General features: G+C 39.8%; 1 protein-coding gene across 2 annotated transcripts in view; it reads right to left on the bottom strand.

Moving 5' to 3' along the window:
• The window catches only part of POLA1 (DNA polymerase alpha 1, catalytic subunit), a 310,112-nt gene that overhangs the window by 233,353 nt on the left and 50,568 nt on the right, over positions 1 to 26,191 (bottom strand). For both annotated transcript variants that reach the window (XM_036439656.2, XM_036439660.2), the window contains exons 25-26: positions 24,076 to 24,225; positions 23,578 to 23,700 (exon numbers count right to left, since the gene is read on the bottom strand). In XM_036439656.2, the coding sequence (XP_036295549.1) occupies positions 23,578 to 23,700; positions 24,076 to 24,225 (273 nt within the window). The remainder of the gene's footprint in view (positions 1 to 23,577; positions 23,701 to 24,075; positions 24,226 to 26,191) is intronic.

Here is a 26,191-nt window from a genome sequence, read left to right as displayed (position 1 = left end):
AATATATTAACACTGGAAATAACATGAATGTACTGAAATAGGGGTGTGAATAAATAAATTATGCAAGCATCTACCTGCTGAAATCGTAATTGTAAAAATTCAATTACTATAAATAATCTGATTACAGGGAAATGTGTATGATACATTCAATAAAAATAGTCAGATACTCGTCCAGCTGGTATGGCTCAGTGGTTGAGCAGCAACCCAGGAACCAAGGTCACTGGTTTGATTCCCAGGCAGGGCACATGCCCGGGTTGCAGGCTCGATTCCCAATGGGGGTGGGGAGCATGAAGGAGGCAGCCAATTGATGCTGTTTCTCTCTCATTGATATTTCTCTTATCCCTCTCCATTCCTTTCTCTCTCTAAAAAAAAAATCAATAAAAACGTATTTAAATAGCCAGATACTCTATAAAAAATAAAGTATAATCTAAAGTATTTTCTTTTAAAATATTATTCTTGTGATCATCACACAGAAGAAGATGGAAAGAAATTTATAAAAAATGAACTGTTAGATTATGAGTACATTTTATTTCTATTTTTCTATATTTTCTAAGTATGTAACAATGAACATGCATTAATTTCATCAACAAAAGACACAATAAAAAGTATTAGAACGAAGCATGTGAAGTTGATATTCAATTGCTTTTGGCTTTCAAAACTAGCACTTTCATGTGGCTCAACCTGATATTAAGCCTGAAAGAAAAAACAAAATTAACAACATTGCCTGTTCTTGGTGAACCAATACTGATCCTTGATGGTTGTCATAAAACGCTAAATAAATAAATAAATAAAAAATAAAATAAAATAAAATAAACTAACGCTAAGCAATTTTTTCTAGAATTGTACTGTATGGCTCACTAGTCTATAATTTTCTAGAGTTCACCATTTAAAACACAGAATCAACACACAGTCTTCGGTCTTCAAGACTGCAAACCTCAAGAAAAATCCTGACATAGATACATGCAATTGCATCCCAAATTACAAAAGTTATGACTCAATGACCCTGTTATCTGTGCCCTGAAAAAAAAAACACTAGTAAGTCTGTCACCGTTGATTGTCTGAGGTGCTAAAGAATCCAACCATAAGGCCAAAGAGCAATGTCCCAGTACAGCTCATATTGCATTTACTAGAGAATTGGGAGCATGCAAAACACTCTGATCTCTGATTCTCACCACCCTCCTACAGTCTCATCTCATTGTGAGCAAAAGGACCTGAAGAGCAATCTGTTCCAGGAAGAGATGGTGGCCTCTAAGCACGGCCGACTCCAAAACACCTATTTTCCAGGATTCCTTGGAGATGACCAATAGTGAATTCATAACTGCCTTATTCTTCATCAGGCGTATATCAAGGGTGAGGCACAGTGTTAGGAATTAGAAATATCTTCAGCATTCTGGGCTGAGATGTAATGCATCTGGCTGGGAGGTGGAATTTAAAAAAAATGCTTAACTTTTGGATCATTTTTCCTTCTTATCTTGGGCTTTTCATTATACTTATTGATTTATCTATATTTTTTGTTCACTGGCGTTGAGGGCGAGGAGGCATTGTTTTATCTAACAAAAACGAATCCCTTTCTAACTCCTTCCCAAAAAGTCATTATGAGCTAATCGCAGAAAGATGTCGAGTCCTACTGCCCCATGGCAAAATAATGAGTGCCATCATTCTCTTACCCCCAAGTGATGTTCTTTTCCTCTTTCTTTAAATATATCTTATTCATATGACCTGGAATTAGAAACCCCAACGCCCTCCCTGGTCTGACAGGGGGTGAGGAAAGGTGCCACTGAAGAGAGTGTCAAGTTAAGAAAAGAAAGTTTCATCGCTGTAGAAATGGAAGATTCTTCATTCACCATCAACAAAAAACTTTGTCATCCTCGTGAATTTAAAACTCTAGCTAGACAAGGAAAGGTACAAGCTTAGTACAACATCATATGGTTCCTCTTGGACTTCACCTCTGCAAAAAGAGCATGCTGAGTGAAATAAGCCAGTCAATGAAAGAGAAACACCACATGACCTCACTCATTCATGGATGATAAAGAACATTATAAACTGATGAACCAAAGGATAGATACAGAGACAGTAAAGCAACAGACTGTCAAATTACAGCGGGGAGGGGAGGGAGATCTGGGGGAGATAATAGATCAACCGAAGGACTTGTATACATGCATATAAGTACAACCAATGGACTCAAAACTCAGGGGAGGGAGGGTATGTATGAGGGGGAGCAATGGTAAGATGTACACAGATAATAATTTAATAAAAAATAATAAATAATAAAAATTAAAATTAAAAAAAGAGCATACCATGCCTCTCTTGGAAAATCCTGGCAATGACCAAAAAAGCAATGCAATCAAGAGTAGGAATTATTCTATGAACACTGACATCATTCTCTAACCCCCAGGTGATGTTCTTTTCCTCCTTCTTTAAATATATCTTATTCATATGGCACAGAGTTCATTTACAGTTCAATGTCTTTCCTTTCCCTCCATCCCATTTTCAATGCACAACTAAGACAGTGACCATGATTTTACTCTTCCCGGGACCCCCAGAATTCATAATGTGCCTGGCACATAGTAGGCCAGATAACCGAACTGAATTTGGCCCATCTACAACTTAAGAAAGAGCCCACTAAAAGCTGTTACAGCCTTTCTAGCATTTGGACCACCCAGTATTTTACTTATCAGGCATAAGAAAATAAATACTGTTGGTATCTGTGTTTCCTGTATTTCAGAGGAGAGGCACAGATATAAAGAAGTCATATTCATTTTAGTCATTTACAAGAGACCTTGGTGACTTACTTAAGCCCTTTTTCTTCATTTGTAAACAGAGTTAATAAAGAAGTCATATTAATCAATAAAAAAATAAATAAATAATCAATAAAATAGATTTTTTTTAAAAAGAAAGAAAAAGAAACAGCAGAGAAGCTAAAGGTAATTCTTGCACAGAATGAAGAAAGAGTGGTAGGATTAAAAAAAAAAAAAAAGCCTCCAAATCCTGCCAAATCTACAACATGAAATTATTGCAAAAACTGGAAACCCTCATTTTGTACATGGAGAAAAATTAGAGTGACTAACAATAGGTAATATGCAGTGTTAGAAATAGCCTAACTTAGAGGCTTCAGCAAATAAAAGGGACGCACAAGCCCAGACGGTGTGGTTCAGTGTTTGAGCGTCAACCTATGAACCAGGAGGCCATGGGTTGATTCCTAGTCAGGGCACATGCCTGGGCTGCAGGTTCGATCCCTAGTGGAGAGCGTCAGGAGGCAGCCGGTTGATGATTCTCTCATCGCTGATGTTCCCATCTCTCTTTCCCGCTCCCTTCCTCTCTGAAATCAATAAAAACATATATTTTTTAAAAAGGGACATACAAGAAGCCAAAGATAGGTTGCAGGGATAGAGGATATGTGCGAATTCTCCCTTTTCCTTGCAATAAACAAATTACACAGGTTCACTTCATTACACTGCATGTAAAAAAATAAAGCACTGTTTCCGGGCAACAAACACTTTAGGAGCTTAATATTCACTGTGCAGAATCCTAAAAAGTCAGTGAATGTCTTGGAATTTCACCGCACACACTTGCGTCACCACACTCTTTTGTGTCAGCTTGTTTCATTATCTTCAAGGCTTAGCATAATTGGAGCCTCAGTCTAAAAATAGGCTATTTTTTTTTCCCTTTGCAATCCGATTGGTAAATAAAAGTTAGGGGAGTTTTTATCCCCTTCATTTGTTTTAAACAACCACTACCTCTGCTCATCGAGCAAAGATTACTGAATATGTTTTCTGGACCTATTTGTTAATTGTGCTTATGGCAAACACTACGACCTTCACCATTATAACGGGCGGTGAGATGAGAGTGCCCTAGACAAGCTACACAAAGACATGCTCCAGAATCACCCTGGTTTTCGCTGTGATGAACGGCATCACCATCCCTTATTCCACACACACACAGGACAGGCGGAAGTATTCTTTCCCACCTGAGTCTCTCCATCCTTGCTGCATCACCCAATTCTCTTCCTTAAGCATTCCATTCCTAGTGTCACATTAATTATGACCATTCAAATTCCCTTATGGCTGGTGTCAAAGGACTGAGGAAGTCAGAGACTAAATGGAAATCTATAAACTGACAGCAAATACTACCCAGTCCTGAATGATACATGCTAACTGGCACACATCCTTTCAAACAAAAATGGCTCCAAGCACTGTGAAGATATAAAACTATTTTCTCGCATTTCATGATGCCTGGTGCATAGACAAACTCTCAAAAAACACAGGCAAGGTATACTGGAGGCAGTTAAGAATGCTCAGGCTCCCTAGATTTGACTTATGTCTGTGATTCACTGGCCCTTGGGCAATCTGTACTTCAGTTCATTCGCCTATAAAGTGGAAATCCTATATAATAAAGAGGTGAGATGCAAATTAACCCTCACGCCATCACAAGATGGCCGGGCCCACATCAGAGGAAGGGTTCCCATAACGAGCAATCAGCAGGGACCTGAGGCTGAGTGGCACTGGGTCGGGTTAGGGGACCTGAGGCTGTCCCCCCCCCCCAGCATGTGCTGAGGGACCTGAGGCTGCACCCCCACCCAGCAGGGCTTGGCGGGGTTGGGGCCGGCTGGGTCTGGGTCTCTCGTGATTTTGAGGCACGTGCAGGTGGGCGGGGACGTGACTCTGGGTCCTGTGGCATGCCCCAGACTCTGACAGGAGGAAGATTTTCATATACATTTTACTAATTTTATTTCATCTCTGACACTTTTATTATATAGAGAAAGGGCAAATAGCAATATTAAAATATTTCTTCTAATTAATTCCCTTTTAATGTGCACAAATTTCATGTACCGGGCCACTAATCATAGTGTAAAACCCCATGATAACTTGCCTCACAATCAGGGAAATTCAGATCTAACTCCATTGAGGACTGGCTCCCAGCCTCTACCAAGCCCCATTTATAGGAACAGGCTCCAGCTTTTATCCAGGGGGTGGGTGAGGAGCAGGAAGGATGTTAGGAAATAACTAGGTTCGTGACCATTTAGATTTTCTCAGTTCAGTACATTTCTATACGTCTAATAAATGGAAACCTTTTCTTCTCCATGCCCCCCCACACACACAGTCACTAGAAAAGAAATTGAAAAACTCTATTTTTCATAAGCCTTGTAGTAACATGACTCCTACATTTTATGCAATTAGAAAAACATTTTTAAAATTCAGTTTTGTTTTGTTTTTGTTGAAGTGGGTTTGTTTGATATATTTTATTGATTTTTTACAGAGAGGAAGAGAGAGGGACAGAGAGTTAGAAACATCGATGAGAGAGAAGAATCGACCAAGCTGCCTCTTGCACACCTCCTACCTGGGATGTGCCCGCAACCAAGGTACACACCCTTGACCGGAATCAAACCTGGGACCTTTCAGTCTGCAGGCCGATGCTCTCTCCACTGAGCCAAACCAGTTTCGGCTGAAGTGGGGTTTTACTGTTAGCATAAAGTGTTTAGAACAGTGTCTGGAAAACATTACCTGCTTAATATACCTTAGCCATCTTTATTATCCCTACTTGAACTGTGCGTCGATTTACTACTGACACATACAGGAAAACATGAGGCCAGATCCTAATTCTCTTTGGAAGTTCATAATAACTGTTACCCAACCTAAGCTGAGAGCTAGTCACATGTGCCACAATAAATTGAGTGGGGGAGGACAAAACCAATATACGAAAAACCGAAAAAGAGTTCATTAGGAGGCATTAGCATAGGACTTAAGTAATAGCTGTATTTTCCCTTTCTAATAAATATCTCCAAATATCGTTCACAGTGATTCAATTTATCAGCAAATGGTTTGCACAGGCTCCTACAGGACAAAATGAGAAACAAGGACAAAACTATAGTTAAAGTAGCAACCTTTTTTTGTTTGTGTTTTGTTTTTTGGGTTTGTTTTTTTTTGTTATTAACCTTCACCCAATGATATTTTTCCATTGATTTTTTTAGAGTGAAAGGGGGTGGAAGAGAGAGAGGGAGGGAAGGAGGAATGGAGGGAGAGAGGGAAGGAGGGAGGGAGAGGGAGAGAGGGAAGGGGGGAGATCAAAGTGAGAGAGAGAAACTACAAAACATTCATATGATGGAATAATATAGAGCAGTTGAAATGGAATGATCAGATCTATACATATCAACCTGGCTATAGTGAAAAAATATAATGTTGGTAGAAAAAAGCAAGTGGTAAACTCAAATATGAAGTACCATTTACATAAATTAAGTGGGTATATTCAGTTAAGAAGAGCCTACAAAAAGGAAAGACATATATCAACTTCACAGCAGGAGCTGCCGCTGCAGAGGGGAGGAGATTGGGGAAGGGACAGAGAGGACATTACTGTAAGGCTTTCTTTGATTTAAAGAAAATATGGCCAAAACCGGTTTGGCTCAGTGGTAGAGCGTCGGTCTGCAGACTGAAGGGTCCCAGGTTCGATTCCGGTCAAGGGCATGTACATTGGTTGCAGGCACATCCCCAGTAGGAGGTGTGCAGGAGGCAGCTGGTCGATGTTTCTCTCTCACCGATGTTTCTAGCTCTCTATCCCTCTCCCTTCCTCTCTGTAAAAAATCAATAAAATATATATATATTTTTTAATTCTGAAACAGTTATGGCAAAATCTTAACATGCGATCATTCTGGAAAGTAGCTACATGGATATGTTAGTTTATTCTATAAAAATAATGGAAATAAATTTTAATTTGTAAATGAGAGGCTGAGGTGGAGTAGAGTCAGAAAAGGCCTCGCCAAAGTGTCATAGAAGCTGAGACTTGAAGAGAGAGAAAAATGCAGCCCTGCACCACCAAACCGGGGGAGGAGCGTTCCAGGCAGCGGGGCCCAGATGCACAAGGGCCTTATGGAAGGACAGAAAGAAACCAATATGCTGTGTTTGTGGAACCAAAAGAAAGCAGTGGCCCATGAGGCTGGACCAAAGCAGGGCTGGGAAGGGCAGCGGTTCGGTTAGTATGCAGGACCTTGGAGGCCCAAGTGAGATGGGAAATCACAGAAAATGACATGATGCAATCACATGTTAAAAATATAGGCTGCCCAGCAGGCGTGGTTCAGTGGTTGAACGTCAACCTATGAACCAGGAAGGTCACAGTTCGATTCCCGGTTAGGGCACATGCATGGAATGCAGGTTCGATCCCATGTGGGGCTGCAAGAGGCAAGCCCTACACTCTCATCATTGATGTTTCTAACTCTTTCTCCCTCTCCCTTCCTCTCTGAAATCATTAAAAATATATATTTTTAAAATATAGACTACCTGCTTTGTAGAGAATGGATTAGAACAGTGGTTGGCAAACTCATTAGTCAACAGAGCGGCAAACCGCGGCTCGCGAGCCACAGTTTGCCGACCACTGGATTAGAAGATGAAGAGTAGAAAGGAGACACCAAAGGAAGGCTGCTGTGGTAATCCTGGCCAGACACAATGGTGGCCTGTACTAAGTAGGAGGTAGCAGTGGCAATGGAGAAAAATGGATGAATCTATTCTGAAGGTAAGATTCGAAAGACTTACTAATAACTAAATCTTAGGACTGGGGTAAGAAATGATAAGACATGCCGAAACCGGTTTGGCTCAGTGGTAGAGCGTCGGTCTGCGGACTGAAGGGTTCCGGGTTCGATTCTGGTCAAGGGCATGTACGTTGGCTGCGGGCGTGTCCCCAGTGGGGGATGTGCAGGAGGCGGCTGGTCGATGTTTCTCTCTCATCGACATTTCTGGCTCTCTGTCTCTCTCCCTTCCTCTCTGTAAAAAATCAATAAAATATATTTTAAAAAAATGAAAAGAAATGATAAGACAACTATTTCTTTAATATTATAAAAATACTTGGTGTTTGCCATTGTGTGCACTACTAGATGCTGCTGAAGGACAAGTAAAAAACTCTAGGGCTCCAAATCCATTTAATAAAAACGAATGAATAAACTGAGCAAACTCAAGAATGAATTAATGTAAATATAAGCTGAGGTCAATATACTAAAGAGGTTAAATCAGTCAGGGAAAGTGAACTTCATGGAAGGAAGATTAAGAGAAAATTAGTGTAGATGAACAAAGGCAGGAAACGAAGAAGAAACGGCAAAATGAAAACATAAAATAGAAAATTATTTGGCAAAGAGCATACAAATTTGCTTCATTAGACTATTAAGCATTCAAGAGAAGAATGTAGATGGGTTGAGAGACAGACATGACAGTATGAAGTGTTTTCTTGTTGTTGTTTTTTTAGGCAACATTTACTGAGTGCTATTGTAATTATAACTATATTAACACACATCTCATTTAATGTTCCCAACAACTTGTTGGATAGCTACCATTATTAAAAACGAGGAAGCTGAGGCTGAGAGGGGTTAAGTAACCAGTCAGCAGGCTGCCAGCTCAGGGAGAAGCAGAGCCAGGCGGCGCCTCCCTGGCACTTGCCCGGGAAGCCAGTGGGCTGGAGGTGGTGGGGAGACCGGCGAGAGCAGGAGTGCAAGGGCGCCAGGCCTAGCCTGGATCCAGGCCTGCCACGCAGTTGAGGTGTTTTACAAGCTATTCTCCATGTCTCAAACCCCTCACCTGTAAACTGGGGAGAATTAGTGTCTCCTTACTGCACTGCTGCCTTGCCACCAACACTGCACTTGAAGAGCAACCAGCTAAAGTCAACCATCACCTTCATGTCCCAAAATTCAAGGGAGCCGAAACCGGTTTGGCTCAGTGGATAGAGCGTCGCCTGTGTACTGAAAGGTCCCAGTTTCGATTCCTGGGTCAAGGGCATGTACCTTGGTTGCGGGCACATCCCCAATGGGTGTGCAAGAGGCAGCTGGTCGATGACTCTCTCATCGATGTTTCTAACTCTCTATCCCTCTCTCTTCCTCTCTGTAAAAGTATCAATAAAATATATATTTTTTTAATTCAAGGGAAAATTTTCAAACTTTTATCAGTGTCTCTTTCTGATAATCACCCCCCCCCCCCCCCCCCCCCCCCCCCACCACCACTACCGAAACGCCCTTCCACCACACTACGTGTTCCTACTTTTCTCCAGACAACTTTTTACATCCAGCCTGCACTACCTAGCCTTCGTGCTGGAGATCCTTCAGACTGGGCCCTACAGACCCTCTCTTTCTACTCTCCTCTCTCCCAATGTAGTCTCAGCCAAGTGGATGGCTTAATTTATCTCAGTACACCACCAACTCCCAAATTTATATCCTGCCCCCTCAAAATTAACATGGCCAAGGTCAAACATTTTCCCTTCCCCGAGCCCCAAACTCGGTCATCTTCCGATGCTCTTCACCTCAAAGGCACCCCATCCACCTACCTGCTCGGTCAGATAGGAGTTGTTCTTGATACTTTTGCTATTCTAAGCCCTAGCCAATCTAGCACCAGTTTTGCTCCCCCTCCCCCCCTCACATCTCTCTCATGTCTATATCTTCCCTCCTCTGACTGCCATCAAACCTGCCAAGCTACCACCAATCACTTGCCTGGAATACTTTAATAAGAGCCTACTCAATCATTCCACTCATCGATTCTGACCCCTCAAGCTCACTCAGTCAGAATGATCTTCTCAAAACGCAAATGGAAGCCAATCCCTCTACCACTTCCCCCTAGAACCCACTCATGTTCTCTGCTGCTCAATACGACCAACATGACCACAGCATGGCCTCACCTCCCATCACTCTCTTCTGCTCTCTGCACTCCAGCTACAGCAGCCTCCCCTGTTCTGTGGTCATACAATGCTTCCATCTTCCCCAGGATCTCCACACGTGTCCTCCCCCTTCCCCTGTAGTGCTCAGCGCTGTAGCCCTTTAGCTAACTAACTCCAGTGCACACTTTACGGATCTCACCTCTTGTGTCACTGGCTCAGGAAACCTCTGATTCTTTAGTCTAGGTGCTTTGATTCTTCACGAGGTCTTTGTCAGCAGCACTCAGAAAGTCCCGTGCCTTTTCTTAGTACCTGTTTTCTTTTGGAGTGGCATGATCATTCATTGGACTATTTGCTTAACGGCGCTCACCTACCAGACTGAAAATTCCGTGAGGACAAGACCCTTGAATGCATACATTTATCACCGTTTCCCCCAACACACCAACCCCATGCCCGACACCTGGGGGCTTGGCACCTCACGAGAATGCTTCCTCCCTGTTATCAGGAGAAATAGTAACGTACGGGCTTTCTTACGTTAAGGTGCTTGGTAACTGGGGCTCCACAGCAATCACTGTCACCTAGCACCCTTTGACAAGAGAAAACACAGCCGAAACCGATTTGGCTCAGTGGATAGAGCGTCGGCCTACAGACTGAAAGGTTCGATTCCAGTCAAGGGCATGTACCTTGGTTTCGGGCACATCCCCAGTAGGGGGTGTGCAAGAGGCAGCGAATCGATGATTCTCTCTTATCGATGTTTCTGACTCTCTATCCCTCTCTCTTCCTCTCTGTAAAAAATCAATAAAATATATTAAAAAAAAAAAAAAAAAGACAGCGAGAGAGAGAGAGAAAACACAGAGGCTCCCAATGACGGACTTGCTCAAAGCCACGCAAAGCAAACAAGAAAAGGAGTGAGCATGGCGTCCTTGGTTTCCAGGCCAAGCTTTCCCCAGAACACTCACAGCTTTCTGTGTGTTTTGCGTGCTTACTAAAGATGTTTTCTCTTGCTGACCAGTAAGTAATCATGAGTTTGGCCTCTCAAGCTCTAGCTCTAGTTTTACTGGAATCGTTATCTAAGGCTTTTGTCTCAAGCCTGCAGGTCACAAGCAATGTCATCTGTCTCCATTTCCCACCATGGTACATACTCAGCAAAATATTACTCAAAAACTTACTGGCTATGAGGTAAGAACCAGTAAGCAAACTAAATATATTCACCTGCTCTCAGCCAATCTTGTGAAAACAAGTGTGTGTGTTTTTTCTGCCCCGCCAAGACACCATTAAAGAAGAAATACCCGGATGTTTCTTGTGATTCAATTATCAGCTGTCCAGCACATCATGCCATGTGGTCCAATTTAAATAGAACATACACCCCTATCCTGTTGACCAGAGCACAGAAATGTTGCATGTGGCCTAAGAACAATGCACATTATTAATAGTCTGCGAGCTTATTCCTTTTCCCAAGAGCCCCCTCCTCACCCCCCATTCCTCCCCGCCTGCAGAAGGCATACCACCATCCAGCACAGGGCTGAAAATATAATCTGTGGTTAAGTCAGCAGGGGTGAAAAGCCCCTGAAATAAATACAGCCAAATGTCTGACACTCCAAATTATGACAGAAATCTAATATCTTTGCTCAACTCCCATCTCCACTCAACTCACAGCTCTGAGGCAAAAAAAAATAAATAAATAAATAAATAAAAAATAAATCTCATAACTAGCCCCAAAACAACAAATCTTTTGTTAAACGTAAAACAACAAAGCCAATAAAAAAAAATAGGCAACAGAAAACTAAACCCTACCCTGCAAAGAACAATTAGTAATTCCAAATACAGCACATACAGCATATCTGGAAATCACTCATGCTCTGTTGTTCTTTTCAAAATGCAAGTAGAGATTCACTTTTGCTCTATTTTATTTCACTTGGCTTTTTCAAAGAGGGAGGGAATCTGTTTTCAAAGACAAGTTTTAAATTTTGAGAGTCTTAATACATTCAAGTTTGAAAGGGACGCAAGCCAATTCAACCACAAAAATTCATAATAAAAGGAAACAAGGACAGCTGTACAACCCGACGCTGGCACTCCATTTCAAAGTAGGTATAAGATGTCTAAAGCGATGACTACAGGGCTCAGGAATCCCTGGCTTAAAATCAAACAGCTTCTTAACACATACACACATGCATAAAGCCATTCTCCCCACCTTCCAAAACTCCCACGACTTACCAAACCCGGCTCACTGTAACTTAACCCAGTATTTATGATATGGCAAATTGACACGGGCTCACACTGCCTACTGAAAGGATGATATACAAACAGAAGGCACTAATTCTATTGGTCTTCCCTCAGTGAACCGGTCCCGAGCCATAATAAACCCCGCCAACTTGTTTTGTTTTTAAATCTGAGATGCCTGTGTCTTTAAGGGACGTGACTGGACTGTTGTGAAAAGAATGCTCAAGCCACCAGAAGGCACAGGCTGCCGAAAGCAGGTCCTTCCAATTAGCGATAAAAGTGCCCAGGACGGCTAAGTGAGGAGACAGTGCGGTGACACATTGTGCACCATCAAATTCAAACACCGAGGCAGCTGATCCATTTGGGGGGTGGGCAATCTGCAAGGTTGCCAGGTGCAACCACAAATCTATCACCTTGGCAGAGGAAAGGAAAAAAACAAAAACAAAAAAGAGGTCAATATTTGGGTGATCCCTTCTCTTCAATCCATCTATGCCCGCAATCTGTGAAGAGAGGGGGGAAAAGGACGTGGGAGGGGGGAAAAAAAGTTTTATGGTATTTTCCCCTTTCCTTAAGAACAGTGTCATCCAGGAAATTATCTACGCAGACGCACTACAGAACCATAGAACCAGACAATTAAAATGTACGCCGATTTCTATGCCACTGAGGAGTAGTGGTTAATAAATTCACACTTTCCTTTTTTGTCTCTTAACAAGGAGGGAATGGCACTTTCAAAACCATTACTGCTCTGTCATCTTGGTCCATTGTCAGAGCAAGGAGCTTTAGAACACCTGTCAAATAGCACGCGGCTTGCGAAAAAGAAACATACACCAAAACAGGTTTACGGTTCTGCATATGCGAGCATATGCAGAAAGAAAAATGAGTTTGGGTTAACAGCAAGTCCCTCGTGCTGGTGAGGGCTGGGAAGAAAGGAAGAGATTTCCAGGACCCGGTTTATGTTATTGGAGTGAGAGCCATTAAACTTAATCGGTCTCGGCAGAGACACACGGCGCTGACACCAGGTCGGTCTGATAGGATTTATCTCCTCATCCTCAGCCACATTCCCGGAGGTTGCAGTTAATTAAATGGGCAAAAGATTGAGGCAAAAATGCTACCTGTCTTCCCAGTAGGACTGGACAAACTATCCTTTCCTTGTTCTGAGTGTCCAGGCCATTTCTCATAAACTCAAAGTAGGCTTAAATATCAAGACCCCTCTTTTTAAAAGGCATCTCCTCCACCCTCACCCATCTGTACCTGTGGAGACTACTAGTCCAGCGTGACCCTGGAGTTCCAGCAAACAAGCACCCACCTGCGTGGCACAGGCCTAGGCTGGAAGTGGAACACCAAAACGCGCAACGGATTGGAAGTGGAGACTGAAGAATACAGAAGCAATGTGAAGCTGTAGGCTTGTCTTTTGTTTTTGCTAATAAAGAAAATGTGCAGTGTTCATGTTAGTGCATGTGGACTCGTTCCAAAATCGAGTAATAAAACAGCCAATGTGTGGCTTTTAGAAGGGCTCGCATTTAGATCGAGAATAAGAAAATTCCACTTTCCTTAACAAAATAAACCCTGGCAGTTTCAAGGTTGGCAATAAGAAGATTCTGGAAGATGGGGGAGGCCAGCCCACAGCCCCGGGACCACCTCTTCCTGCCACTGTGTGTGAAGTGGCACAAGGTGTGTGAAGGAGGCATGTAGGGTGCTACTTCTTGACAAAAATTTGTATTATTAGGGCAAACGGACTTTTCCTTGAAGCCCCCAAAGTTCAGGTAAGACAAAGATAAGGCAACCATTCCAAAACTTCTGTAAATATAATGAATTAACAAGAAAGTACATAAATATCTCCTTGTTGAAGGGCGCTCATATGCTCACAAATCCCAGCTCTTCACCAGCAGAACTTGACCCAGCCTGCATCTAACAGTAACCGCCCCGTGTCCTCCGAAATCTATAGCTTTCAATGTCCAAAGAGCACACACAGGCAGATGTCCAGGCTTCTTCGAGGTGCTAGTCTCCAACTAATAAGAAAGAAGGATAAGGTCATTCTGAATTTATTTTAAGTGTCTAAACTTCCGACTATTTTGAAATAAATATACCAATGTTTTCAAGTATGTAGAGTAATTCAAAGAAAGCCTAAGTATAACGCTTTTATCTATCTCTCTAGATGCAACATTGTATTACTAAAGCATAAATTATTCTACATCCTTGAAATTTTTGTCATCACATTTTTCTGGAATTATTGAATGTCTACATTATCATAATTTGGACTGACCTCCATGGAGTATTTCCAAATTAGTGAATCCTCTTCTTATCTTTATATTTACCAACATTACTTTCATCAATTTTCAGAAAGGATATAGACAAATGGACAAGAAAATGTAGATGCTAATAGTAAAAGTCATCATTATACATGATCTGCAGTTAAGCTATCACTTACTTGACTGGAAAGAAGAGTTTCTACAGAATTTAAAGATATATGAAAATAATCTAAGCTCAAAAATAACTATTTATTTGTGCTATGAAATATGGTGATGAATGGTAACTAGTATTGTGATTATTATCTCATAGTGCATACAAATATCAAATCAGTATGAATACACCTGAAAGTAATAAAATGTTATATGTCAACCATAACTCATTAAGAAAAAAAGAAAAAGTCAGAAAAAATTTTGTGCTATGAAGAATTTCAGCTCATTTCATCCGAATTACCACAAATTCTGGATGTGAGTTTAAAAAGCTGAATAGTACTTGTTAGCAGTTTTGAAAAACTGCAAAGAACTTAGAACTCAAATATCCCTGAAATACAATAATAAAGAGGGGATAAAGGGTTTCTCTGGATTAGAATTTTATAATATAAACAACTTCCAAAGTGACAAGTAATCTGTGATCACTGAAAAAGGAGATTGCTTCTTTTTTAACAAGTATATTCTGCAAAAAATATATTAAACCTACAATTCCTTCTTAAAAGAAATTCTCTTCTCATACTAAAAAAATGTTAGTAGGTCAGCTGGAGTTAGAAGTAGTTTTAATAGTGGCTATTAAAATTCTGGAGACAGAATTAGAACTCTTCCCTCCCACCGCCCACACAGTTTCCATGGGTCTGGGCTGGCCAGAACATTCTTCACACTGCCATGTTTTACGTGACAAAAACATACATTAAGGCTAAAGTTTTCCCTCAAACTACAAAAGAAGGAATATAAGAAGCACCAGTTCTTTACCATTTTTGCATCGTGGTCCCCTTTAAGAATCTCTTAAATGCTATACGCCCTCTCCCCCACCCTCCCTAAGTAACATATGCACAGACACATGAGATGTGGGATAAATAAATTACAAAAGAAAATGCTGCATACAACTTTAGAGAATTCAGACCTTCTTTTGGCTCTACTTGGCTTGTGAGAAGTTCTCATATGATAATCTAAGAACAAGTAAAACATCAAAATCTATGTGTGTTTTTTTTAAATATTTTTTATTGATTTTTCACAGAGAGGAAGAGAGAGGGATAGAGAGTTAGAAACATCGATGAGAGAGAATCATCGACCAGCTGCCTCTTGCACACCCCCCACTGGGGATGTGCCCGCAACCAAGGTACATGCCCTTGCCTGGAATCAAACCCGGGACCTTTCACTCCGCAGGCCAACGCTCTATCCACTGAGCCAAACTGGACCCGGCAAAAATCTATGTATTTTTTAAATGTCCAAAAGATGTTTTCCTTCCCTTAGTGTAATTTCCTCTATTTTTCACCAACTTTGACTAAAGCCGTTAGAAACAAAAGTGACTTTTCTATTATACATGACTCTCTTTTAGACCAGAGGTCCACAAACTTTTTCTGTGAGGAACCAGAAAGTACATATTTTAGGCTTTGTAGGACATTCAGTGTCTGTGGCACTAATCAACTCTGCCATTGTAACACAGCACAAATGCAAATGGGTGTGGCTGTGCCCCAATAAAATTTTATTAAAAAAGAAAAGAGGCAGATGAGCCCTGGCCAGGTGGCTTGATTGGAGCACTGTCCCGTACACCAAAAGGTTGCAGGTTCGATTCCCAGTCAGGGCACATACACACCCAGGTTGTGGGTTCAATCTCGTCGGGACACGTATGGGAGGCAACTGATCAATGTTTCTCTTCCTCTCTCTCTAAAATTAAGGGAAAAAATCCATATCCTCATGTGATGATTAAAATAAAATAAAACAAAACAGACGTTGGATAGGAGTAAGCACGTGGGTTATAATTTTATCAACCCCTGGAATAGAAGAAAAGATTCAACAATTCCACATGGAAGCAAACAGACAAATACAATTTTATTCCTAATTTATACCCTCTCTAAAAATAATTTCCAGTAGGATTAAAGAATGAGAAAGGCCAAACTCTGCAACTTTTAGAAGAAAATAAGAGAGAATGTCTATGTTATTGGAGGAGGGAAAGATCTCTTAAGAAAAAAACGCCATATAGTGCATAGGAACGAAAAAAATCAAATATTTGGCATTAAAATTAAAAACTTCTACACAGTAAAAGACCTCAAATAAAATTAAAGGATAAGCCACAGACTAAAAGATAGTTACAACACAAATGACAAAGAAAGGATTAGCCCTTGAGTAAAAATACTGAGACATACAACCCAATGAAACAGAGCCTATATGCGTACAAGAAATTCACATAAAAAAACTGAAGAGTTAAAACACATGAAAAGGTGCTCAACTTAAGTGATAGAGAAATGTGAATTAAAATCACAATGAGACACCATTTCACACGCAAGAGAATGGCAAAAATTAAGAACTCTGATAATAACAAAGTGCTAACAAGAATGTGAAGCACTGGTGTGCAATAAATATGCTTACAAGCGGAGAATAAGTTTAAAACCCCTCCATAGAAAAGTAAATTCAAAGCAATAAAATTATGCATCGAAATCATTGCTGACCTATTTTTCTATAGTTTAGTTGGAATTGTGATGTGGCCATGGGAAGAGGTGAATATAACTTTCACATACTCCACCACCTTGGATATCCTCTCCTCCGATTTATTTTTAAATTAACCCCTAATATGGTTACTGAGGGAGTCAAGTATTGTAGCCCCATGGTCAGGGATATGAATTTAGCAATTTGAAAGATTTAGCTTCCTATGATAAATTAAATGATTGCTCGAATCAACATCATATGCTTTTTGTTGATGTGCTAACCCTAAGCCTAGTAACACACTGCAGAAACTCTTGCATGTGTGGCAATGTCTACTGCAACACTGTTAGTAATAGCAAAGGCACTAAAACAAGTGAAAACTTGGAAATCTAAAAATGTGGACAATGGCAGAATAAAAATATGCTGTGCTGAATGTATTCACCGATACATTACAGAATAGGTAACATGAATAAATGAAATCTAAAAATGTAGCAACACGGATATACCTAAAATGTGGTTCTCCCCCGACTCTTTGTTTTTGGCAAACTGCAAAATAATATAGAGCACAACACAGAAATGGTAAAAACTTTTAATGCACCGCTTGTGTAGGCACACGTTTATTATAAAAGTGAAAAGTGATGAGCAAGAGGGCAAAACCAACCCCGAGAGAGGAAGACAAGAAGGAAGAAAATAAAGATAAAAATTATGAACAAAAAATATGTAACTATCAATAAGTGAATCTAAAAACCAAGGGAATTTAAAAAATCTGATGAATAATATCATCAGAAAAGGAGAATGGGGGTGCGGGAAGAGACTGAACATAAACTGTGCACCTATGGATGAGGACAATGGGGGGTGGGGAAAGGGCAGAGGGTGGGGTGGGAACCTGGTGGAGGAGAGCAATGGAGGGGGGAAAATGAGGAACATTTGTAATAACATGAACAATAAAAATTTATTAAAAAAAAAAAAAGAAATCGGCGAGGGTGATGAGGAAATGGTTTTTAAAGAAAAAAGATTGCAAAAGTGAAAAATTTGGGTTATTTCCAGATAAAGATGAAAGACATCCTTAACACTTATGTGTAAGATTCTCCATCTTCACTGTCTCCTTTGCCACTGACACCAACAAAGGTTAACTCCCCACCCCCCAACTTCTCCCCAGGATCATTCCCAAAGGCTCCTGACAGGTGCTAGCACGTCACCAAGAGACTCCCAGGAAGGCTTGCCCAGACTACAATGTGTGCATGTGGTGATCTGGATACATTTTCTAAATGTACAGATTCCAGCTCTGAACACAACGGAAAGCTAGGCAGTCTACAACTGGTTGGCAGGCAGGCTAGCAAAAGTCTCATTTTGGCCTACTGGGTGAGAAAATGAAAACCCATGAGCTCTACACCCAAACATTAGAGCCTACGTTTATTTTAAGATGCAATAAAAAATTTTCAGACTAAAAGTCATTTTTCTCAAGGGCACAGAAATAACAGAGTGCAGAAATAAAACAATACCAACATCAATAAGTGCTCGTTATTCCATAAAGACAAATATTACCATTACACTAAGGACTGTGCAATAAGTGTGCTTGTAAGTATAGAGTAAGTTTAAAACTCCTCAGAAAACCCCAACAAATTCACAGAGGCAAAATTATATATCAAAATCATTTTGCTCTGGCTGGTCTGGTGGCTTAGTTGGTTGGAAGATCGTAGAGTACCACTAAAAAAGGCTGTGGGTTCAATCCCCAGTTGGGGCACTTACAGGAGGCAATCGATCAACGCTTTTCACTCAAATCAATGTTTCTCTTTCTCTCTCTCCCCCTCTTCCTCTCTCTTTCAAATCAATAAAAATATATCCTTGGGTGAGGATTTAAAAAATAAATCTTTTTCATTCTCTTTACATCGATACTGTGACCAAAGTAGTCATGTATTGTAGCCCCATGGCCAGAAGTGTAAATTTAGCTATATGACAGAAAAATTAGCTTGCTATGATACATTAAATAATTGTTCTTACCAATAAAGCTTAGGATTCAAAAACCATTTTTTAAAACACTAAATAGATTAAACAATCACAATCCTCTGGTCCAGTGACAACCTTTATTAATAGTTTCAAAATTAATAAAAGTCGAAAATTTGGACAGATTTGTGACACTAAATGGTCTCCACTATATTGTTCACAGAATAAAGCCTTAATTGATTAATGATCTCAGGGTGTCTATCGCCATCTAGTGAACAATCACTTCAATTACCACACCAGTCACTTGACAACTGAGTCTGCTGTTTTCTACGTTTAAAATATATGTCCACTTCATTGATTGTTACATATGTGTCCTTATCCCTCCATTGTCCCCCCTGTTGTCTGTGTCCATTGGTTATGATCAATAAAGAAAAAAATATATATATATACATATCTCTACTTAGTGCTATCAACTTGTCCAATATTTTTGTCTCTCTATATATACATTGAGAATACACATAAATACAGATGGTATTTACATAGATTAACTTTTGAGTGTCTGTAAACTAAGTTTCTACATTACTTCTATGGAAACCTCCATTTCTTTCTTTCTTTGTTAAATAACTTGCATGCTGTGAGGTCCCTCATACAATTCCTTAACCATTAACTAAATCCTTTACCACCACCAAGCAATTAAAAATTATAGTAGAGTTCAATTGTGAAATATCACACTTGGGAAAAGACAATATTGATGTCCATTTGACACAACTGTTAGCATTTTTATTATAAACCTGTTTTTAAGAGTACAATCAGTAATTACTCCTAATACTCTAGCAGCCATAATACATTTGATTACAGAAATTATTAGGTCACCAGAGCCAAAGCTGCATGATTCTGACAAAACTGAGCACACACAAAATAGATTAAAAATAAAAAGGGAGTGACATTTCAAGGCCTCCGCAAACTGTGTGTTAATTCATATTCAAATGCAAAAATTTTATAATCTTTTCAGAGGACATGCTACCAGGAGTCACTCTCATTAATTTCTACTTGAACCTTAATCTAATTTATCCTACCAAGACTTCAAAAGGAAACAATTTATAGGCCCTTCAAGTTACTATATTAATTTTGTCCCTCCGTGTTATAATAAAAAAGACCAGTTTGAAAAAGTTACAAGGTATTCCAAAATCTTAGCAAGCTGACTCTCATTTTACACATCACTCTCCCTACTTCTCTAACAGTCGAGAGATGCTTGAACTCACAAAGGCCTAATAGCATACACAGAAAATGCTAGTAAACCCAAAGACAGATTATCACCTATAATATTTCATTCTGCCAGTGCTAATAATTATCACCAACATTGTAACAATCCTTTTTATTTTAGGAAATAATCTCTGTAAATTGCTTTGAATCTTCTTCTAGAATAAAATGTCCAGAGAGCAACTATATCACTATTATTCCTCATTAACAGTTTTTATTATTTGTGGGAAGGAGCAAAGGAAAAAGGGGAAAGTAGAAACCAAGAAATTAAATCGCATATACTTATTTCAAGATGTGTCTGAAATTCTTTGTGTGTGTGTTTTTTAGTGGGGAAAGCAGGGTTGTTGTTTTTTTAATAGTTTATTAAGATTTGTTATTGTTATATTTTATACAACAGAAAAATAAAAACTGAGTTTAAACTTTGCCCTTAAAGTACAGTGGATTAAGGGAGCGGGGTAGATCACTGGACAAATTTGGGGCTTATCATTATCAACAGTGCCCTTTTAAGCTTGTGGATTTCTGATCCAATGCAGAAAACGTAACAACAGGGATTTCCCATCAGCACGAGGCACTCTCCAAGGGAGTAAATTGTCAACTATTGCCTCTTGTGAGAAACTTAAGAGTAACCTTGATCCAATCTCAATACTCAACCCACGTATTATCACCCAGTTGGGGCATAGTGAGTGCATTTCCTAATACAAAAATAAGGTTGTATTCTATCAGAAGCCACTGGATACTTACACAGAAATAAAATTTAAATAATTTTAAAACTTACCCTAAAAAACGGAAACATCCTTCCTTCACTTCAACTAGACCCTAAAACACACATCTTCTCGTGTAAAAAAGACCTGTATCTTGAGATGAATACAAAAAAAAAGATGACCTTCCAGGAATAAGAGGTAGAATATAAAGCAGAAGCACAGTTATGAAAGACACCCTGAGATGGGGCAGACAACCCTAATGATGTAAAAGCCGTATAGTTAGGAAGATATAGATTCCGATTCAAAATAGTTACTTATTAGGCTGCACCTCTTTGAGTTGATCTTTCTCATCTGCAAAATGGAAACATTATTATTTGTATTCAGTGGATTCTTGTGGGTTTTAATGAAATAATGCAACGGAAAACTCACATGTTGCTGGTGTCCAATACATGTTTTGCCCTTCCTTCCTGAGCCCTAAGCCAAGTCTCCGAGATAGGGCTGTCAACAGGAGAGCAGCCCTGAACATCCTGTTTGTTTCATTCCATCTAGATCTGTGCTACCCATCATAACAGCCCCTGGCACATGTGGCTATTTCAAGTTAAATTTATTATAATTATAATTAAATAAAACTTTAAAAATCCAGTTTTTCAGCCAGGTGGCACTAGCCAAAAATAAGTGCTCACTAGCCACTGTGGCTGGCAGTTATTGCACTGCATAGTGCAGATGGAGAATATTTTCGTCATCTCAAAGTTCTATGGAACAGTGCTGGTCTGGACTCTGAAGCAGGGTAGGCAAGCTTTTTTTTTTTTTTTGCTTTTTTTTTCCTGAAAAGGGCTCAGTGGATATGATAGAATATCAGCCTGCAATGGTCACAGGTTCAATTCCTAGTCAAGGATACAGTCAAGGACAGGTACCTACCCTGTTTCCCCGAAAATAAGACAGTGTCTTATAATATTAATTTTTTCTCCCAAAGTTGCGCTAGGTCTTATTTTCAGGGGATGTCTTATCTTTCCATGCGCTAGGTCTTATTTTCGGAGGATGTCTTATTTTCGGGGAAACACGGTAGTTGGATGTTTGATAGGGGTGAGTGCAGGAGGCAACCAACTGATGCAGCTTTCTCACATCAATGTTTCTCTCTGTGTCTCTCTCTCTTTCTCTCCTCCCTTCCTTCCTTCCACTCTCTCTAAAAATCAATGGAAAATAATATCCTTAGGTGAGGTAACAAAAAAATAAAAATAAAAAATGAGCCAGAAAGTAAATATTTTAGGCTTTGTGGGCCTTGCAAGTCTTTATCTTGCCTACTCAGCTCTGCTGATGTAACACAAAAGCAGCCACAGACAATACATAAACGAATGAGCATGGCTGTGATCCAATAAAATTTTACAAAATTAGATGGCAAGCTGGATTTGGGCAAAGGGCCACAGTTTGCCAACCCCTACTCTAGAGAATTCTGAATCCAGACGCCCAACACAAGCCTTCTGCCCATAGCCACCAACTACCTTCTGAAGACTGACAGTCTTAAATCCACTGACTGGAATCAATGGTTTACTATAGTTACAAGGAATTAATATTTAATGTAACCATTCTTTTACAAATAAAGAAAAACCCCTTCTCTCAGTGCTAAACCAGATGGAGCTTACAGTCTCTACAAAGTGAAAGTACCTCAAATCTCTTTGTTCTGTGGCCCATCTTTCTAAAGCCAATAACTCTCTGCCAGAGGGGATGGGGGTTAGAAGACCGGATGAAAAGTGAAGGGATTAAGCAAAAAAAACAAAAAACATTAATGTTTTTTGTTGTTTTATATATATGTTTTATATATGTGTTTTTTGTTATATATATATATATATATATATATATATATATATATATATATATATATGTATGTGTGTGTCTCAGAGACGTAGACAACAGTGTGGTGATAGCCAGAGGGAAAGGGGGGTGAGGGCTAGGTGGCGATGGCAAGGAGGGGAGAAATGGGGACAGAAAAAGACCCTGCATAAGGCTATGGCGCACCATACAGTGTACAGGTGTTTTATTGAGTGGTACACTTGAAGCCTGTATGGTTTTGCAAACCAATGTCATCCCAAAAAATTCAAAAAATAAAATAAAGCCAATAACTCTGAATCTATAACTTGAATCTTGACATATTCCTGGAATGGTGGAATTCTACATTCCACTGGCTTCTTAATATAACTAGAGATCTTTGTAAGTCTCAAAGGTAACACAGCCAAGACAGAACTTTCAATGCCTCTCCCCTAGATTTCTCCATCTTAGGAAACGGGTCCATTAGCTAACCAGCTAGAAGACAAAAACGAAGGCATCCTCCTTGATTTCTTCCGTTCCCCCACACTCTGAGCTAACACACCGGGAAAAAACCAGCTCCCTTATGTCACTCAGGCCTCATTCTTGTTACCTCCTAAAGAAGCCTTCCCTGATCAATCTAAACTAGCTATCTTCACAGCCACCTTGTTTTATTATCTGCACAGCATTTACTTCTATCACAGTCTCTTAGTCATTTTTTAATTTATTTATTCACTTATTTACAGTCTGTTTTCCCAAACTATCCTCTCCCCGTCAAAGGCCCCACTACATGTCCCTTTACTGGTACGCCCCCTGCCCTGGTAGGAGGTGAGTCTCAGGATGCAGGGGCAGGGATCTTTTATATAATATCTTGCTCGACACTCTACCCCAGTGCCTAGAACAATGTCTGGCACGTGGTAGACACTCAATAAACACACACACACACACACACACACACACACACACACACAATTAATGAATGTATCCTTATCTAAAAAGCCCATCTCTCTCAAATTCGTCCTAAAAAGGGGGTACTTGTATAATTAGGTAACAAGCTGGTTCTCCCACATTATTGCATAGGTAAAAATACTCTCAAAGTCAAAAGAAGATTTTTTAAAATACTCTCATTTTTAGAGATGTGATATTACACTATTTACCTCCCTTCCTTTGTATGTCACCAAAGCAGCCAGTGGCTTGGCGTAAAATCTGCTGTAGGAAAATCCCAGGCACCCGTACATACTGTTCGCCGTGAGCTTCAAAGCCTTCTGTCGAATGTCATACTGCAGGCCACACAAGAAAAAAAGACAATAATATTGGCAAATGCATAAGCATTACACTAAATTTTTCTAGATGACCAGTGACGAGAAACCCTCAATATCCCTTAAGAAATAAAAAAGAACTCTCAACACATTCAACCTATCCTCCCAGAGACCCCAAAACTCCTGAAGGCGGAAGGATCTTCCTCAGATACAGCTTTGCAGATAGAAGTTCCTTCCCGTTTGAGGCGATCTAGTGTGTTTTTGAATGGTTTCCTCCGCACAAATGTAAAAAAGGCGCATGCATTTGCCCACAGCATCATGTTAAATCACTCCCAGATAAGCAATTTCTGAAAGCTGATACTGTCACTCAGATGTCTCTCAGTGGAAAAGTTATACCTGAAGAACAAGGTCCGGATTTAAATCCTGCTGCTTCATTAGCTGTTTGACTTGTTTTCTCCGCTCTACCAGCTTCCGGATCTCTCTGGGCAAAATGCCCATGTCTAAGCCTGGATCTGGCAGCTCGGGGATCTGTTCTTGTTCTTCATCCTGGTGAACACACAACAGAAATTTCAGGCAAATCAACTTTTATTAAATAAATTTCTAAATCATTTTGGGGGAGATTTACCCCCGATCACGTTGAAAAAGTACTTCCTTGTACAGTGTACAGTAAGGGTCAATAATGCATGGGTGGTAAAGAAAGAGCTGAGAGGTTTGCGGCAGAACAAGTCAATACTGCCCAGTACCTCCCACCCCTCTAGGCATTGACACAGTAGATATCATTTAAAGGGGTGAGTTTTTACACATGCTCCTCTCCTCTGTTCAACAGGATTGGGGAGAAATAGGTTTGGGGAAACTGTTTTTACAATAAAAACAGTAAGAGAGAGTCTTAGGATTAAAAAAAAAAATCAATGAAACTGTTTTAAGTCATGTATACTATCAAACAAAATGCTATAACATTTTTAAAACTATCGAAAATCATAGCAAATACTATAAATGTTTTAGACACAAACATAAAAGTCTAAATACTAAATTAGCAAATTTCTTTCAAGAATTTGGAACGGATATTTAAATAGGTCATGACATTTCTAAAAATTAATACATACATGGGTGGTCAAAAGTAGTTTTACAGTTTTGAGTACGAGAAACACGGTTTATTCTTGTATTATTTATTATTGTGTAATTTTCCATACGAATTATTGTAAACCTACTTTTTCCCAGCCAGTATATATTCCTTAGCATATATGTAGTACCTTTTATCTACAAATTGCTTTGCAATCAGTAGAAGAATAGCAACATTCTAGAAAAGCAACCAGTAGTCTTCTTATAATTTATAGAAGAAGAAAAAAAAAGCAGGGAAAGCATTAAACCATTTCTCTCAAACTTCCATTAATTCCATTAATAGACTGCAAAGAAAAGTCAGGCAAATTTGCCCTTTCAAAGAGTCAGAATTAAAAATAAACCTCTTGGCTTAAAGTATGTCAAGGCGATGCCACTTGATAACCCAGCTTTTACAAAGTATCTAATTTTATAAAGATCAGTATCTTCCAATGAGCAATCTTACAAGAGTAATAGGGATGTATACAGCAAAGATGGTAACAAACCTATTAAAGAGATCTTGGTATATAATCCAATCTATTTACAGCATCTATGGCAGTCAGATAAAAACTAAATTGAAAGGATTTAGAGTCAGGAAATTTATAATCCATGCCAGTGAGGCACGAGCTGTTCTGAAGACCAAATGACTGACAGTACAGGAAAATGAGAACCTCTAAATTTCTACATGTATAGTATTCTGTAGAGTACCTCTAAGTTCCCTTTGAACTCTGAAATGATTCCATTATAGATCCAGAATCCAAAATGGAAATTAAAAAAAAACAGGGTGGAGCCGAAACCGGTTTGGCTCAATGGATAGGGCTTCGGCTTGGGGACTAAAAGGTCCCGGGTTCGATTCCAGTCAAGGGCATGTACCTTGGTTGCAGGCATATCCCCAGTAGGGGGTGTGCAAAAGGCAGCTGATCGATGACTCAATCTCATCGATGTTTCTAACTCTCTATCTCTCTCCCTCCCTCTCTGTACAAAATCAATAAAATATATTTTAAAAAAACAGGGTGGGGGAGAGTGGTAGATAATGAAAATTGTCACATTGCTGACACAGTTGCAGGAAATGCAGCTACTACCTTTTGAGAATGTCCACCAATCCTTCTCTGTAAAATTATCCTCTAGTCCCATAGGAAGGCCCATTTCTAGTACCCATGTTTGTACTAAAGAACCCACTCCTGTGATCACAACTGATGAGACCAGGAGGGCGAGGCAAGCCTGTAAGATTCTCTCTTCTGGGAAGATGGAACAAGGACTGAGAAACAGCTCCCAAGCATGTGGATGGAACTAAAAAGAAATGTAAGTTCAGGAGCTGGAGGGCAAACAGACATCTGCCACATGTACAAAGAAGCAGAGAAAAACAATATACAAGGTAGTGTGTTCATTTATATCTTTTACTGCTGGAGAATCAAAT

The sequence above is a fragment of the Pipistrellus kuhlii genome, unplaced genomic scaffold, assembly GCF_014108245.1.
Source record: "Pipistrellus kuhlii isolate mPipKuh1 unplaced genomic scaffold, mPipKuh1.p scaffold_m20_p_16, whole genome shotgun sequence".
Taxonomy (NCBI): domain Eukaryota; kingdom Metazoa; phylum Chordata; class Mammalia; order Chiroptera; family Vespertilionidae; genus Pipistrellus; species Pipistrellus kuhlii.
Note: the sequence above shows the minus strand (reverse complement) of the source record. Positions and strands in the feature narration are given on the sequence as shown.